The sequence below is a fragment of the Adiantum capillus-veneris genome, chromosome 24 (genome assembly GCF_014529385.1).
Source record: "Adiantum capillus-veneris isolate H3 chromosome 24, ASM1452938v2, whole genome shotgun sequence".
NCBI classification, from domain to species: domain Eukaryota; kingdom Viridiplantae; phylum Streptophyta; class Polypodiopsida; order Polypodiales; family Pteridaceae; genus Adiantum; species Adiantum capillus-veneris.
Window position 1 is genome coordinate 33,365,096 of NC_140954.1, and position 18,816 is coordinate 33,383,911.

Below are 18,816 nucleotides of genomic sequence, written 5' to 3' on the forward strand. Positions count from 1 at the left end.
TATTGTATTTGATAAGATAAGAATAATGTAACTCCTCATAAAACATTCATTGTAAAAGGAGTGATGTAACTCCTCATAAAATATTCATTGTAAAAGGAGTGATGTAACTCCTCATGAACATTTGTATATTCAATGATTTTTATAATATAACGATGGGTATATATAGAGTTCTAAGTTTTTCCCTTGATCCCCCAAGGGTTTTTTCATCCACAGTTAGGGACCCTCATTTGAGCGGAGATGTTGAGCTTATACATGAAGCTACTCAATATATGACTTCTCTATATATAGCACCCAAGTCCCCTCTATATATACATCATCTCATGTGTGTATTCTACACACTTTGGGATTCTATTTCTATGCTCTCTCTCTCTCTCTCTCAACAAAAAATAAGATTGGGAGAGAGAGAGAGAGAGAGAGAGAAGAAGAAGAAGAACATTGTTTTACCGTCGTAGGAAACTATCCTAAGAGACCTTGAATATTTATCCGACGAGGAGAGTTGAACTGAAGACCTGTCATTCAAGAGGGAAATGGCATAACCAATCTACCAAACTTGGGTGACAGAGAGAGGTTCATGTAGGAAAATCAATCAGCACTTCCTAGAGAAAGAGAAAGATGTTATGTCACTAGGAGACCCTTGCTATAACTAGAGTTGAGCATGGACCACCCTTTAGCGGATGGGGTTGCCCTTGCTGGCCATACAAACGCTGTGCTACATCTTTGACTTAACAAACAAAGAATCCTAACCATAAATTTCGCAGTCACAACATTATTGCAAAGTGGTGTCTACTAAAATGAAAATGGCAAAATCCATCAAAATCTTGTGTTCCAATTAAACTTCCTTATTTTTCTAATCAATTATTAGTTTCAATCCTCATGAAAAGAAAACAAGGTGAAAAGTCACAATGGCTACTTAAGAGGATGAGAAAGAGTGTAGCCCCGTATTCAATGCGCCTCTTTACAGAAATAGGAAAACAAAAGGGTCAACTATCTCTCACATTGGCCCACATATACAAAAGACATTGCTTTCTTAATGCCTCTCCAATGGTTGTAGGAAGAAAAAAAGTTAGCCATCATTAACTTGCTGTATGACACTAATCGACAAGCTTTATCCAACAGTCCACAATTGCTACCAAGAGTTCAATGCTTCAATAAGGCCCATTATGCCAAATATACAACATGCACTCTCAACAAGCCCTACTAGCACTGTTTCATTGCACTACTAGAGCAGCTCCTACATTCCCTAATGCCTACAATCCATTCAATTTGGCAGCACTTGTTTATGCCAAATTATGAAGCGGTAATAGGAAAAATAGCTTCTGTACATGAGTACTCTGAAACAATAATCAACCATTTCCTCTGAGTCATAGAAGCATTTTTTACCTTCCTCCTTTTAACACTTTTAAGCGTGTATGCATCAAGCACTTAGAGGTGCATTCATATCTTTCATTCAGTAATACCTGGAATTATTTGTGCTATTCAAACCAGCAACAATACACTCTTTAATCCCTCCTCTTCCCTTCTATCTTACTGGTGCCATGTGCTAGCAAAATGTAAAGCTGACAGTCACTTAATAGGCTAAATCATAGGAAATAATCAACCCACGTAAAATCCTCAAAACAGTGACAAAACTTTGTTGTTGCAACAGCAAGCACAAGAGAAGTAGGCTTTTTTCCCAACTCTAAATAAAAGTATCTTACAAGGTTCATCAACATCGATGTAAAATTTACAGTACGGTTTCCTCAAACGTGATATGCACACTTAGCCTGTCAGGACTCCCAGCTTTTTTACAAAAAGTGGGGTCTAATAACTTGTTGACAACTTCGGCAAGTTTACATTATTGCACAAGCTTTATAAGCCTGTAGAACCAAAGGGGCATTTTAGTCCTTCAGCAACGTAATTTCTTTTAAGGGCTTAAAGAAGACCCACGATGTGTACACTGTAAAAGCTCTTCATGTCATACACAAGCTATAAAGGGAACTAATTTTTGACCACATGGCCGCTCTCTAATCATCTGCTGCTGCGAATAATATTTTGTCACCTTTAAAAGTATCTTTAATAATTTTTTGTTTCACAGGGCATCCTCATTTACTGCTGTTTCCTTGCAGGATATCCTCAATAAATTTGTCCTTTACAATGGTTTACTCTTCTTTCCTAGGAGGAAGCATCTTCTTCATGTCTTCTAAGGCACAAACCATATATTGGCATAACCTATCTGGATCAGGAATGATATCCTTGGCCGAAGACACGACTAACGTCACTTTTCCCATGTAACTCTGGACATGAACACACAATGCCTAGAGGTAGAAACCAAAAAGTAAATCTCAAGAGTTGTACCAAAATTAGGGAAAGAATCACCCAAATCTAGTTTTACGTATACCAATCGTATATGCCAACAAAGACGATGCTGTACCTCTTTACTAGAAAATGAGAAAATATTACCTGAGGCTGACCAGCTACTGTTGGAATAATATGTGTGACCGGATGCCCAAAAAGCTCAATTTCTTCAAGTGGTCCAAAAACATTTGAGAAGGCGAATGTAGTGTGTAACGTACAATTGTAAGTCAATCTTTTTGGTACCTGGAAGTAAACCAACAACATTGTTAAACTTCAGAGAGTATTGAAGATACAGAACACTATCAAAGAAACAATACCAACTACAACCATACCTCTGATCCAATTAGCCTGATAAGTATTTTTCCACTTATGTAGCTGAAAGCAGCTCCCAGTGACAATTTTTTCTTGTCAATAATAGTCTTGGCTTTGTAAACATAATTTAAAGGACTCTCGCCAGGAAGTAGAGGTACTGGTAAGATAATATATCCCATGTTATTCCCCCAGCGAGCTTGTGAGCCTCCAGCCATCATACTCTTCAATTCCTGAAACAGAGAGAGATTGCATGTGAGTTTTCAAAACTCAAAGAGCGTGCTTGCAAATCAAAATAAAAAATCGTCATCGAAAATCGCCGCACAACGTCATGGACATGCAAGAATTGTGCAGCAAACAGTTAATGAGTCGTCAATTGTAGGTGCATGGGTAAAAGCATAAAAGCATGTCTAATGCATACGTCCAATGATGGGATATCTTATATGTATGAAGAACAATATGTTGTGCAAGAGAGATGTTTTATGGGTTCTTCATAAAGAAGGTGCTGCTTTAAAAGCATAGGGCCTGGCTTTACAAGCTCCTAACAAAAGAGAGCACAGTACATAAAACCTTGAAAAAAAATGTTTCATGGAGTAAGAATTACTTGTAGGCCCGGAGACTTCCTTGTGTTTACCAGGGCACAAGCCCTTACTCGCAAGTGTGCCATTTGCGTTTTCGTTGAGCCTGCAATTACACTCTCTTTGTAAAAGCAAGTAGCAACCTTGTCTAAATGTCCCAATTTGTTGTCTATTAATACACACCCAAAGAAAAATGTAAAATAAGTTGAACATTGCAAATGATGACAGGCAGTTATAGTTGTACCTTGTCATGTATGATGTGTACCAATCAAGACGCATCAATTGTGCAACTTCAAGTTTTCATAATGTCAATGGTGACGCAATATTCCTAGATGATGACTTCTCACTTGACAATGGACAATGTTCAAATTTCTAATGCAATGTGGAAGACATGTTCTCTATCCACAGGCTTTTGTCTAGTATATGTAAGCATTAAGTACACGCCTAAATTGAATTAGGTAAATTTAAAACCGAGTTGCCATTTTTTTAGTGGTCGATACTCCAAACCTGAAAACAAACACACTCTCGTATCACCGTTTCTGAAACCCCCATGGGTACTATGTACTTTAACAAAGTTGACACAGAGAAATTGGCATAGCCTTTTTGGCGTAAACTGTGATACCCAGGCATCAGCACCCTTTACACAACAAAACAGATTGCAACCTAGTAAGCAACGCCCTTTGTGCCACAAAAGACTGTTGGGAGATCAAGCAAAAAACATGTGTTTCAGATGGTTCTTTGTTTGGGCTATCTGATGCCGAGTGCAAAAATGACTAAACTTGAAATAAGAATCTTGACCTATTCAAGAAAAGCACTAGTTAATCACCACATGCATTCACCAGATGACCGACTTATCATGGCATGCATCCATCAGATGAACAGACAAACAAGCTACCAAAGTATTATAGCAAGAAGCCAACTCACCAGATTGTTGCAAGTAACGTGACATGCCCGCCGCAATCATTCCAAACACAACATCATTCACTGTCTAAAACACAGCGAAGTCAGAAGTTTTCTGCACTAATAAAGATACACTGCACAGATATAATATCAAGTGTGTGTGCACGCGTTCGCGCACACACACACTTGCTAGAAAACCAGGCTTCGACCCTTTGCATTGCTGAGACGTCAACTAATAATAAAAATGCAATTAATTCAGGGAAAAAATCCTACCACATAATACAATCATAACAGAAGTAACGCCCATACCTGGAGTTGAAAGCCATTTTGGATAAATCCTTTTCTCTTACCCTTATCAGGTAGTAATACCCAAACTAAAAGTCAATTTTTGTGAAAATTTTACACCCATGCAGGGGCTCATCAAACCCCCATCAGTACAGTGCCACAATAGTGATAAAATCAGTGGCAACAGGTGACTCAAATGGGAACACCGGCAGTCTGTTTGCATTAAGCGACTTAGCAGGTGGAGAGCTCACTAACCCAGCTTCAAATTCTTAAATCTATCCACTGCAACCTCAATATAGTATCAACAAGGAAGAAACCGGATGAGCATGTAAGCAGACCCAGACACAGTGACTCAACAGCTCCTCTTCTGTCTGTAAGAACAACACTGACAAGTAGGATTATGACCAGCTCATGCTGCCCAAGTGCCAACAAGGAGGCCCTCATGTTCCATCACCCACATGATATACGAAATCCAGCTTTTGATCCTGAGAGCCCATATGCAGGACCAGATATGTGATAGGAAAGCATGAGATATCTGCTGCCGAAGCCAATGCTGTAAACCACGAGGTTGGTAAGGGATGGGATCATACCTAATGAGAATATAGCGACAAATGTGCACAGTTTACTCACCCATCCCAAACTATCTGTGCCAATAGAAGGCTTTCCCAAGCCCCTAAGCACCAAGATGGAGCCACCTCTAAAGAAAAGACTGGTTCTATACTAGACTGCTCCCCTGTGCACCACGGCCACTGATGAATCAGACCTCTATGCATAGCCAACCAAACACACACAAACACATGAATGTGGGGTGCTTGAGGTGCCTTCATGGGCGTGCAATTGTAAAAAACTTGGACACTTCAAGTCAAGATTCTACCGCGACACAGCAGAGATTCACTTGAAAACAATTCACAGTTCACAATTGATTCGACACCGCCCGGCGGAGTTCCGTGCCTAGAGATATTGGCCCCAAAGATTGGCGCCCCTTTCGGTATTTCTTTTTGTATTAATCTGTGTTCAAAGTACAAGAGAGTGGGAGCGTTCTCACTCTCAGACTCTGCCTCCAGATGCTCTGAAGAGTGGGAGCCCTGCCCATCTATTTTATTGATTACAAGGGATGCCAAAAGCAGAGCCCCAAAAAGCTTCCCTTTTAAAAGCATTAAAATAAAGCAATTTTAACTCAAAAGCTGCCAAAAATCAGCGTAGAATTCAGCCTTGCTTTTTCCGCACCTCTGCCGTACAGTCCAGCGCAAAAAGCGGGTTCCGTACGCTCTGCCACGTCAGCAGCTGTCAGCGGATTTTCCGGTGCTGCGGGATCTGCCACATCAGCACTGCTGCGGATTTCTGCCAGCTGGAGTGCGTGGGTGTGTCCTCTGCTGCCCCCTTGTCCAGGGCCACGACACGTCATCAGTTTGTGACAGCAATGACCCATGAACCAGCTCTCGATAACAGGGCTGACAACTCCCAGGATAAAAATTGCTTTCAAGGCTCAGCCCCAGGGAAGAGACCTGGACTATGAGCTTGGAATGGCATGCACTGCTTTGCATCTCAGGATCATTAATACCCATGCCTCCATCCTCCCTTCACATAATGATAGATCATAGTACACCATGCAACTTGAGGACAAGTGTCTCTAGTGCCATTAGAACCACGCATAGAAAGTTACGCACCAGGCGCTGCAATCGAGATAAAAAACTCCAGAAGTAGCATAAAAAGTTGTCGCAGGCAGTACCTGGTTCACAACCATGGGTCTGCCAGCACCGAGTGAAAAGTGCATAGCAGACTAAAGGCAGAGGTTCCTTATGGATTGCAAGACTGGGACAAACTATTGCTATGGAGAGACATCAACACCGACGTGTAATCCCAATGAACTGCATGTCTGGCCCAGATCTAGCCAAGTGAAACCATCTCACCAGCCTAGCTGACACTCCTCAACTCCCACGGGAAACCAGCCAATTGATCACAACCCCACTGGCAGACAGAAATTCGATAGTGCTACTCACAAGCTGTCAAGTACATGTACTGCATAATGTGAAAACAGTAGTGTATCTACAGACAAGTAGTGAGACATAGGTTGGATGAGGCAGAGCAGCCCCAGACAGGCAGACCTGAGCATAGTTATAGGGAATGACCATTTTCAGGCTTCCGTTTCCCATCCCATTCCGAATCCCCATTCCGTGTTTTAGACATGAGTAGTATTTGTAACAAGGAATGGCAACTCATGCCTGTTTCCGCTCCCTGTTCCACGTTCTGATTTTCCACTCTTGGTAACTGTACTCCTGAGGAGACGTTACCAGATCAGAATCTAGAGGTTGTCCTAGAGCAGCTGGATTGAAACATGGAGCATGAAGATCAGAAATCGGATGCAACTTAGGATCAGCCTGAGATTCCCCAGGATAGGCCAGTTCAGCAGCCTTTGGATTCTTTGGAGATCTTGTCGTAGGTGCCTCTTACAGCAGGCACTATTTGGGATGGGTAGGAAAGTGAGTCTCCTATGTTTGCAGAGGAGTTTGACTAGTCACCAAGTTTTGCATCACCAGCATATGTCCCGGTATCAAAGATTTTGCCTGCCCAGTTCTTCGCATGTGGTCATGGAGGTTTCTAAATATCTCTTTGAGAAGTGGGCCACCATGTGTTGACATGTTTTTCCTGCAATTGTCAGAAGGACGTTAGATTTTCCTCGGTCTAGAGAATGCACCCATGATTAGATTCAGAGTGCAGGTTTTTACATGAGAATATCTTTTGGACGAGATAGGCTGTCTATGATATTATTCAGGAGCAAACAATGGTCCAGGCCAGCTATTACATGGATATCAGGTTTGTTTGGTCCCAAAAGCTAGCGCCCAAAGCTACCAACGCGTTCCACATACAATTGCCACATCATCAGCTCTTTACACAAGTTCTTTATGTGTGTATCTGCTTTGCTCCACACCCCATCGGCCGAGGTTCCATAAGTTGTTGGGGGCTAGGATTTTAATCCTAACCCTATAGGCCACTCGGCGAGGATCTGGAAGTTGGTGAGAACTTTGTCTTCTTTTGCTTCGGGGTTTAGGCCCCTCGGCCAGGCTCACTCTCTAGCATCAATTGTGGTGCTGGTGCTGTACTGAGTTAAAGCAATATGAAGAAATACCGAAAGGGACACCACAATTTGGGATACAGTGCTCTCTTGGGGTGGAACTCTGCCACTCCGCGTCTCGTGTGCGGTGTCTCTCTTTCGGTTGAGTTGTTTTGAAGCGTCTATAGTCTGTTCAATCTTCCGTTGGCACGTGGTGTCCTCCGTTACACACAGCCGAGGGGTTTTACAATCCCTTGGCTTCTATGAGCTGCTACAAGAGGTTTCTTACAATGGATACTTTATATCAATCAGGTAGCTAGCACTTGACATGTTGGTTTCGCTACATCGCCAGAGACGGATAGAGCTTTTGGTAGTGTTTTGTGGGCCTCCCACAGCCAAAGAGCTTCATCACCACTTTTTGATTAAAGTACCTTATCCCTTGATGTATCGTGTGGTTTGTATGGGATTTTTTCCTGTAATTTTCGTTGTGTATCTTTCAAGGTTTGAGCTGCTGCATACTCTTTCCAATCAGTGGGATTCTTTAGCCGGCTCCTCTAGGGCAGCGGAGCAACATCGATGCGTCTTTCTTCACAGATGGGCGAGATCGTCAGTTCTTTTCCATCAAGATAATGGCCACATCACATGGCATTATGCACCCCCACACTGGTTCCTTTTACATTCATCATACATGCCACCTTGATGTATACATAGTTCACACCTTGTTAGCCCACTTTTGTACTTCCTTTGGGTGATAGGCCATTGTGCATCTCCAGAGGTCTCTTATGTACACAGAATACAACCCCTTTTCTTGCACACACTTGGTGGACCTAATACGGTGGACCTAATACAATGTCTGGGTACAAAAATAAAAATGAAGGTGAAAAAACTCAAATTATCATCATCATCATCATCATCAATGCCCGAGGATGCCTGGCATTGGGCGTTGTTCAAGAAAGTACTACATTGGTCGTTGAAGAGCTTTGTCAATGTCCGCCTTTGTAAATAGTTGTACTGGGCGTCTCCCATGTGCTAGAATAGTCCTAATTCTCGGATGGAGCTTCCGTCAATGTCGTGGTCACCCTCATAGACATGGGCGTCTAGCTCTCTCAAGCTCAGTGGCTCTGTCAACTAACATACCTCTGGTATAAGTGGGCTCCGAAGTCAGCTGTGAAGCATGCTCATCTAGCTATTGAGTCCCTGTTCTAAAGAAGTCAGTGATCTCTTTGTGAATGTCTCCCATTGCCTGATCTCCTCAAGAGACTCTCCCTATGTCTGCAGCTTTAGCAACAACAACACGAGGCATCTCTGATCAGCGGTCCAAAGCCCTCTCTCAATAGACAATGAGAGACACAATGAGAGAGAGAGAGAGAGAGAGAGAGAGAGAGAGAGAGAGAGAGAGATGAAATGTTATATTAAACATCTTCAAAAGGCCAAAATGACCTATGAGACCAAACTGATACACTCCTTGTGGATCTAATCCAATATCTGGGTACAAGAAACAAAAAAGTGAAAGACCAAAACTAAAAGACTAAAATCCTCAGACTGAAATCATCATCATCATCATCCATGCTCGAGGATGCCCGGCATCGGGCGTTGTTCGAGAAAGTATTGCATCGGTCACTAAAGAGCTTTGTTAATGTCCGCCTCTGTAAATAGTCATACTGGGCATCTCCCATGCCGTGCTAGAATAGTCCCAATTCTCTGATGGAGCCTCCGTCGATGTCGTGGTCGTCCCCGTAGACATGGGCGTCTAGCTCTCCCGAGCTCAATGGCTCTGTCCACTAATATACCTCTCGTAGAAGTGGGCTCTGAAGTCTACTGTGAAGCATGCTCATCCGGCTGTTGAGTCCCTACTCTAAAGAAGTCAGTGATCTCCCTCTGTGAATGTCTCTCACTACCTGGTCTCCTCAAGAGACTCTCCCTGTGTCTGCGCAGCTCTAGCAAAAACAACCCGAGGCATCTCTAATCTTGATATCTCATGACTCTTGCCAATGGTCCAAAGCCCTCTCTGAATAGAGAGTGAAAGCGCCCTCGTATCTCATAGTATACCGGACAATGACAAATGTGATGTAACTCTTATCTCTGGCGAGAGAGAGAGAGAGAGAGAGAGAGAGAGAGAGAGAGAGAGAGAGAGAGAGTAGGTGATCGAGCAGCGGGAGTACGACGGCAGCGAGGAGGGCGGTCAACAACGCCGTGGCTTCTTCCTCAGCGCGCACACGTATTCCCTCAGCGGCAAGAGGTGAGTGACACACCAATGTGCAGTCGTAGAGCTTGCCTATATGCACAGGTTGTGTGCTTGTAGCCTTGTGGCCCGCACACGGTGTTTAGCAAGTCCCAACAATTGACATCAACTCATTGACATTGAGTAGTGTTTACCAATTTATGGTATTAAGGCCTTTTTTTGGGTCAGTTTGTAGTGGTCAAGGTTATCTCCCACTTTGGCATCTTGGATGCGTGACACAACTGGCATATCCTGGCTTCTATAGAGAGAGAGAGAGAGAGAGAGAGAGAGAGAGAGAGAGAGAGAGAGAGAGAGAGAGAGAGAGAAATGAAATGAAATGTTATATTAACGTCTTCAAAAGGCCAGAATGACCTATGCGACCAAACTGATACAAAGTGGTGAATCTGTTACAATGTCTGGGTACCTTAGTACTAAAGTACTAGGCGTGAAAAGTGTGAAAGTGAATGTGAAAAACTAAATACAAGGTATTAAATAAACTTCTTAGGAGCATTCTGGGTGTCTGGCTAGAATGCTTCTAATCCTTTGTTGTAGTCTCCTCCGGTGAAGTGTGCTTCTGCCTCTTGGTCGTGGTCGTCTCGATTTCCTAAGCTCAATCGCTCTGTCAATTAGGGTGCCTTTGGTATGAATGTGGGTACTCCTTTGTGTTGGCTGCTGGCCTCTTGCTTCCCCTTCCACTCCTGCTTCTCTCGATCCGAAGAAATCTATGATCTGCCTCTGAGGCTGTAGTGCTCTTTGTCTTCTCATTAGATTATCCCTGTGCCGATGTAGTTCCAGTAGGTACAAGCCTAAGCATCTTTGATCTTGGTATTGCATGATTCTATCTAGAGGTCCAAAGCCTTCTTTAAAGAGGCAGTGAAAACGCCCACGCATCTCGTAGTATACTGTGCAGTGGCATATGTAGTGTAATTCTGTCTCCGGCTCCATTCCGCATAACTTGCAAATTCTGCTTTCAGGTGGGATTGCCCTAAATCTGCCAAATTCAATTTCCAACTGGTGTGAGGATGTACGAATCTGACCAATAGCACATCTCAAACCATGAGACAGGTGGGTATCCATGTAACTCGGGCGAATCACAAATCCATCTTCAGATAGTTGTAGGAAGTTTTCTTTGTAGTCGGCCATCTTCGTGCCCAATTCTTGTGTAGGGTCTACCCATGTCCTCTTAGTATCCAACTGTATAAGATCCTGTCGGATGATCTTATTAATCTCCGTTTGTGTAATTGCCAGTGATGGAGCCTCAAGCGAGTATTGGAAGGGGGGTAATCTTTCCATACTGAACCCGTGTCTTTGAAACCACGGGGACAGTTGCGCATACCAGCATGATGTATCCCCTTTCATTGCCAATTGTCGAGAGGATTCGAGGGCCAATCTAGTATATCGGCAGTTATTTGTATCCCACAAACCATGCATAAAGGACATTGATCTGGCAAGAGCTTCAATTTCTATCGGAGGGGCCGCTAGTTCCGCTCGGGTAATCGCGTGTGGTACGGAGGCCTTGGCTCTAATCATTCGGGAAATCATAGATACCAAACTTCAAAGGTCTCTCCATTGACTTCCAATTATCCTGATCCACAGATGGTCCCCAAATCTGGACCCCATAAAGCATAGCCGAAGCACCATAGTATCAAAGAGCCAAAGTTTTGTTCGTGGTTCCTGAAACTGCACTTGTGAACACATCCTCTCCAACCCTCCCAAGGCCGCAAAGGCTCTAGATAATCTAGCATCCGCTGCTTTCTTAAGAGTAAACTTCGGTCCTGCAAATACCACCCCAAGGTATGTGTATGCATCTGTGTACTCTACTGTATCCTGGCCATATGCAAATGTAGGTGCCGATCTCCTAACCCACTGCGGTGTGGTGTAAACACCATAACTTTGGTTTTACCCAAGTTTACCGACAGTCCACTGTCCTCCGCGAATTTATGTAAAGCATCCAGCTGCCTCTGCATTCCATCTGGTGATTCTGCTATCAATACAATATCATCTGCATACAACAGCAAAGGGATCCATGACCCTGCAAGTTGAGCACCTCTGTCACCTTCTCTCTCAATGTAATCTGATACCTCATCTATGTACATACCAAATAAAGTAGGGGACAGTGGGCATCCCTGCTTTACTCCAACGATGGAATGAACAACGTCAGAATCCCCTTCTGGAGTACGTACATAACCAGTTACTGATCCATATAAGGCCATGATCCCCCAAATAATCTCTTTGGGGACCCCTAACTCTTGCATCCTGCGCATCAATCTGGCCCTTGGTACTCTATCAAAAGCTTTCCGAAAATCCACAAAGCAACAATACATCCTTCTCAAGTTTGCTCTTCCTTCCTCAATAATGGCTCTAAGCGTAAGAATATGATCTAAAGTGGAATAACCCCTTCTGAATCCAGCTTGTCCTGTTGCCCTTATGCACTCATTCTCTGTCCATCTACTCAATTTTTGTTAAAGAATGGATGCGTACTGTCGGGTCAAAGTGTGACCTACCATAATGGTACGGTAGTTCCCAGGTATCATAGGATCCCCTGACTTGAAAATAGGTACGATAGTAGATAATTTCCAAGATTCAGGGAATCCTTCACACATGACCCGATTAAACAGACGAGCAAGGACTTCTGAAAGTAGATCCCTGGCATGGATCAGATGTTCTGCTACTAAACCTTCATGATCATATGCTCTTCTTGTCTTCATCTTATCAATGGCTTTTTCCACCATTTCCGTAGTAAAGAAAGTACTAGTAGCAGGGCATGGCTCTAGCGGATCTGGTAATGGAGGTTGTCCAGATACCATATATAATGATGTTACATATTGACCCCAGATCTCAGGAGAAGTGATCGTCGGAGGCGGTGAGTGCTCGTGAAATAAGCGCCAGGCCTCATGTGAGTCTTGACTCAAGAAGAGCTGATATAAATCCTTTTCTAGTTTGGCTAAAAATGCCCTTTTCTTGCGACGTACTATACGCCGAAGAGCAATCCGAGACTGCTTATATGTGATGATCCCAAGTGTAAGCTCTTTCTGGACTTGGGTTCTCGTCTCTCTGCATTCCTCATCATACCAACTGTTTTGAGGCGTGTTCCCAGATCCTCTCTTCTGATCAGGTTGAGTATGTGGGTATGCCTCTTGTGCTGCTCCATGTAGTATCTCTGTTAATTGAGAAGTAATCTCCTCTACAGTATATATTGGCTCGGCTGCCCACATCCTATTATAGATCTTTTCCACATAGACTGAATCAGTTTCTGGCGTGAAAGTATATCTTGTGTGTCTTCTTCCTTTGTACTTGAGAGGCATTGTATTGGAAGGAGATTGATAAGGTCAATAGAGCATGATCCACTGCAATCCCAACCGGCCTGGGTCCCACCTTAAAGTCCTTGATACTAGAAATAAAGCTTGGTGAAGTCATGACATAATCCACTGTACTGGCCCCATGCCTGTGCGGGAAGCATGTGAATCCCCCAGATAACGGGAAATTCTCTAGACCATTAAGTATGGCCAAACCATGTATAGTTGCCATCTCCATGAGATGTCTCCCATATTCAGTGTGTTCTTTATCCTGGGAGTTTCTAGTAAGCCCTCTCTGTGATAAATCCACTTCTCTGAGCATTTCCTCAGAAGTATCATAGAATATTGCTTGAGAGTTGGCCGTTCTGGCATTAAAGTCTCCTAAGAGAACGATGTCTCCATCTCTAGAGAACTCCCATATGTCATTATTCAATATGGAGAAAGGGGATTGTCCTTTAGGTGAGAAGTAGACTGAGGTACTCGGAGGGAAGTAGCATATAGCGATATATAGAAATCTACCTGTCTCGGCTCTCATTCTCACCCACATATACCTTGCTTGCTCATCTTTCCTGATAATCTGTAGTAGTGGTTTCAACTCCTCTTTAAATAAGACTGCTACTCCTCCTGAACCCCGGCTACCCTGTAGAGATCTCTTGTCTGGTCGACCAGCTGTTTCCCATAAATAACCCTTCACATGTGGCATACGCTGTCCCGGTATCTGGTGTGTCTCTGAGTAGAAAACTATGTCTCTGTCCTTGAGAGAGAGAGAGAGAGAGAGAGAAATGAAATGAACAAAGCTCTAGCTTTTTGACACTCTGGTGGCTTCAGCTATGTTGTATGAAGTTCAGATATGGGGACCCTCAATGGATCACCATGGTAGATCTGGTGATGGATGGAGAGGTACGGAGAGTGTCACAAATTGCTGACGTGTCAAAGCCTAAAAAATGGAGCCAACTTACAGATGCCGGCCGAGGGGCCTAAACCCTAAGAAGAGCAAGTAACAGAAGAAGTCTTACCAACTTATGGGGACCCCGTTCGATGGGGCCCCAAGTGACAAAGGATTAAAATAAAGCAGGATACGCACATACGCAAAAATTGATGACGTGGCAAATTTCCGAAAATTGCGCTGGCATGATGACATGGCAAGTTGTACGGATTTTTGCGTTTTGTGTTGGCTGATGACGTGGCAGCTGTACGAATTTCTGTAAATTACGCTGACAGCTTTTTGGCTATGCTTTTGGACCAGAAGATTTTGAGTTTGGAGGCTTTTCATGTAAACTGCTTTTCAGGCCAAGGGCCTTTAAATATGAGGTTAGGGCTCATTCTCTGGCATGCTTCCTGGCGAAGGTGCAGAGTCTGGAGTACCGGCTTGTACTGTGTTGATGCAATATAAAGAAATACCAAAAGGGGCGCCAAGGTTTGGAGCCAATACTCTCTGGGGTGGAATTCCGCCACTCCGTGTCGCGTGTCGTCTCTCTCTATTTTAGTTCAGGTGTTATTGAAGTGCTAAAAGTTTGTTCAGTCTGTTCTTTTCTATTGACACGTGGTGCCCGTCTTGTGACAGAGAGGCCCTCGGTTTCTACGATCTCTCGGATGATTAGAGCCAAGGCTTCAATACCACATGAGATTATTCAAGCTGACTTGGCCGCACCTTCCCTAGTGGTCGAGGCACTTACTCGATCAATCTCCTTTACACAAATTTTATGAGAACTCCCCAAAGACAAATATGCCCAGCTAGCCCTTGAGACCTCCCAACAGCTAGCACAACAGGGGATACAGCTTGTTGGTATGGACAGATGACATCATGGTTTCATTACATGGTTTCAGCATAAAGAAGCACAAGGCGCAAAAGGATGATTCTTTAGGATGTAGGTTGTACATCAATGTGATGCTCGGTCATGGACCACGTGTGTGTTGGCTTCTAGCATTGAGAGCGGAATATGGAGCAAGTTGGCTCAACTCGTTCCCCAAAAGAGGTGGCCGATTTCTACTTTCGCTCATATAAATCATAGCTATTGATGACATGCCCCCATGCCATCATGTACACACGATGGAGCTCTAGCATGTACGGCTTTCACAAAAGTTTAATCGATGTGGCGGCCACTAATGGTGGGTGTGCACGCTAATTTACCATTGGTGGAAAAATTTGTCTATCCTCGTGCTCTACAAGATTCTCTTGAGAAGTGGTGCACTTGTTGCAACTTGCAGTGGTGGAGTTGTCAGATTTCTTCTTCACTCTTTGAGGCTCCCTGATCTTGTTGTGTACCAAGGATTTGAGAGGTGATGTTCTCGGTATTGCCTTATGAGGTTATGCTAGAGTCTAGATGTCATGGGAAGTTTATAGTTTTCTATCTAGAGTGGTCACTAGCATGCTCATTTTCAGAGAGGGTGCCCTATTTTTATGTAGTGACCCTTTATATTCCCTATTTTTATGGAAAGTTTATGACTCATGGGGAGGGGGCACCAAAGAGAGAAATGAAATGAAATGAAATGTTATATTAACCATAGTAACAGGGGACGCCCTTTTTCGGGCTTCCCGTCCCCACTTTTCCGTCCCCACTTGCCGTCCCGCTCTCTTTTTTACACTAAAAATCCATTTCAGCCCCGTCCCCCGTCCCCCGTTCCCCCGTCCCGGAATGCGTCCCTTGTGACTATGATATTAACGTCTTCAAAAGGCCAAAGTGACCTATGAGACCAGAAAGTTACAATGTGGTGGATCTGATACAAAGTCAGAGTAACAAAATGACAAAATGACAAAATGAAATACTATGGAATCCTGAACTGCTAGGTGTGAACTAAGCAGCTAAACAGCTAGCCGGGATAGCTAGATCACAGGAGATCCAGCATCGGTCGCTGGCGAATCTCATCAATCTCCTCCATGGTCAATAGTCTGACCGGGCGTCGTGCATGTCGAGCCAAAGTGATCCGAATCCTCTGATGCAGCCTCCGTCGATGCTGTGTAGTCCTCCTCAGTTGTGGGTGTCTGGATCTCCCCAGCTCAGTCGCTCGGTCGATCAGTGTGCCTCTAGTGTGAGGCAACGAGCTCAGAGAGAGAGAGAGAGAGAGAGAGAGAGAGAGAGAGAGAGAGAGAGAGAGAGAGAGATGGGACAAGCCATGCCAGGCAAACCCTACAACAAGACGTAGATACAAGGATCTACCACTCTCAACAATCTGACAAGAAGCCCTTGCTCCCTAGATCTAGGTGGGAAACCCACAAGATGACCTCCAAAATTCTAACAGAATGAACCCTAAGCCTAAAACCTGTCGCAACATGAGAATTCACATTACCAGAGTCACCTTCTTCAGCTCTCCATAAATGGCTTCATCATCTGACCTAGTTAAATGGATACCTGCAAAAGTTGGTCAGATAAGTACCTCATAACATCAGCAAAGGATAGGAACGCAGCTGATGGGTCAATATCAGTGATGCCAGCTTTGTGAGAGGGAGCTGGAGACAGAGGAGCGTTACAATTGCAAATGTACCATGCTTTGATATTTGGGAGAGTTTTGTGACAAGCCATGCCAGCTTTGTGAAAGGGAGTTGGAGTGAGGAGCATTACATTTGCAAATGCATCATGTACTATGATATTTGGGGAAGATACCATTGCTTGTTTCTGGAGGATTTTGGGCCACTATGACAAGTCATGCACGCAGCACTTTTGAGGACCAGCTCTTGAAACTTGCAAGCCAGCCATTTTGCTGGGAAAGGAGACCTCATCAACCTGACCAATCGAAGCTTAACAGGATTTCTTCATTTGTCACAAGCCCAAGCATGAGTGAGATCACACCAGCATCACCAACATCAACAGGAGCATGCTGCAATATCCCATTGGTGGTGAAAAGTATGCAGCTCCAACATTTGTGCAGCTCCGACCAAATGTCAGCCAAGGTGGAAGACATAGGGAAAGGCTATGAGCTCAGTATATGAGCACAACGAGCCTTCCAGTAATCCACAGCATGATGCAACAAATCATAGCAGAATACTGTGTCTCAGGGATGGATATCAAACTCATGCACAGACTGTCTCAGGGATGGATATCAAACTCATGCACTCCTCGTCTGTAGCCCAAGGTCAAAAGCATGAAATCCGAATCTGTGCCAGATCCCTCGTACAAGGTATGCAAGCCCGAAAACCATAAACGTTAAGTGACGGCCCCCAACATCACAAACCTTTCATGAAGACCAACTCTTCACATCAAGCAACGCAGCTTGCCAAACCAAGTGTGCATATGGGCATATCCACATACAGCAGAGTAGGGACTCTTGCTGCTGTGTGTGGCATGCTGACAGCTCGGACCATGTCCTATACGCACAACCCAAGTGCCACCAGGAAGTCCCTCATGTGCCAACATCCACATAAAGTACGAGATCTGTCTGCTGACGGCTCCAAATGCAAGACCAATACTGAGAAAGAAAAGCATGCAATGGCCTCTGCTGCAACCAATGCCTCAAATGGCAAGGCTGGTGAGGGGTGGCCTGATGTTGCAGAAGACTACGACGTCCAATGCAAACAGTATACTCAAAGAAAGAGATTGTGTCCCCATTAGCGGACCATAGGCCCTACACTCTCGAGGATCGCATACCGATTGTGCCAAGCGGGCGCCCTCCCAAATCCATAACTGCTAACGAGCTGCCTGGGATCAACATAGAACGCTTGCCAAAAGATCCCTTGACTCTGATAGGCTACCAGTGGAGGTACAAATAAGCTCTAGAAAGGAATCAAACCCTGAGAAGCAAGCAGCAATCGAAAATGTAAAGGTCCCTTGAATAGCAACTACGGGCCAATTGTAGGGCTCAAAATAGGCCCAACACCTCTTATGAGAAGGCATATAAATCTGTCCTCAAAGTGCAGCGTGCCAATCAGCAGGCACAACGTCCTCAATCTCTAGCATACAGGTAGCAATCCCTCACCGGATCCCAAACTCTTGACTACTACTCTGCATCTATCAATGAGACCTCTGGCCATCCATGTAAAGACAAGGCCGGACCATTATCCCACTTGGCCCAATCAAATGTGCAGCCTGTCTCCTAGCTGCTGACCCTCCTGGTCCCGGACACATGCATTTCAGACCAAAGGACGCCTCTCAATCTCCTCCACACATCAGGATCTCTGTCGTATCAATGTTGGACGCATAGTCAACCAAATCTGCTAGAGGACGAACATCCCAAGGGGACTGAGCAGGCAAAGTATGAATCATGCCAATGAAGAGGCTACAACAGGGATTTCGTAGAGGAGAAGCCCACCTCAAGAAGGAAACAGAAAACTCTAGAAACAACTGCCAACTACGTCACTCAATAAACCCCCCCACCATGACACACACATTTTGAGTCTCATACAACACATGCTTCGGGGGGTGTGAGTGTTTTCTTTTTTTTTCCCAGGCGAGGCACCGGATGGATTTGTGGGGTGGGGTTGGGGGGGAGGGAAGAAAAAAAACCATGAAAAGACAAAAAACCTTTATGACAACATTCTTACCCCATGGGTAGCTTCTTTGACCAATTGAATGTCATCCATCGAAACTGTCTTGTGGGCAAGCCTTCTTTGCAACCTCTCGATTCCTGCATAGCCCTTTAGAGGGGTTTGACTATCCTCTAGCCACAACATTGTAGCCAGTAGGGAGCAAATATCCAAGAAGGTGAGCCAAAGAATGACAAGAAAACTCCATAAGTAGACCCCGAGAGCTTCAAATACTGTATGCTTCCTTGGACTTTTATGAGCCAGAGTAGGAAGTGTCGGTAATGAGTCTGGTTGATTGGCTTTCCTTGTACAAGCTAGTAAAAGGGACATGAGAGAAGTTCCATCACCAACTGCATGATGCACTCTAAAAATCAAGTTCTCTG

General features: G+C 44.3%; 1 protein-coding gene across 3 annotated transcripts in view; it reads right to left on the minus strand.

Moving 5' to 3' along the window:
* Positions 1–1,651: 1,651 nt before the first annotated feature.
* LOC147426181 (wax ester synthase/diacylglycerol acyltransferase 5-like) overlaps positions 1,652–18,816 on the minus strand; it is an 18,097-nt gene continuing 932 nt past the window's right edge. The window contains exons 2-7 of one of the 3 annotated variants that reach the window (XM_086497814.1): positions 18,452–18,816; positions 4,146–4,209; positions 3,248–3,327; positions 2,667–2,876; positions 2,440–2,577; positions 1,652–2,294 (exon numbers count right to left, since the gene is read on the minus strand). The exon at positions 18,452–18,816 is cut by the window's right edge and continues 208 nt beyond it. In XM_086497814.1, coding sequence (XP_086353940.1) covers positions 2,139–2,294; positions 2,440–2,577; positions 2,667–2,876; positions 3,248–3,327; positions 4,146–4,209; positions 18,452–18,816 — 1,013 coding nt within the window. In that variant the 3' untranslated portion in view covers positions 1,652–2,138. The remainder of the gene's footprint in view (positions 2,295–2,439; positions 2,578–2,666; positions 2,877–3,247; positions 3,328–4,145; positions 4,210–18,451) is intronic. The other 2 variants (XM_086497815.1, XM_086497816.1) reach the window with 2 other exon arrangements.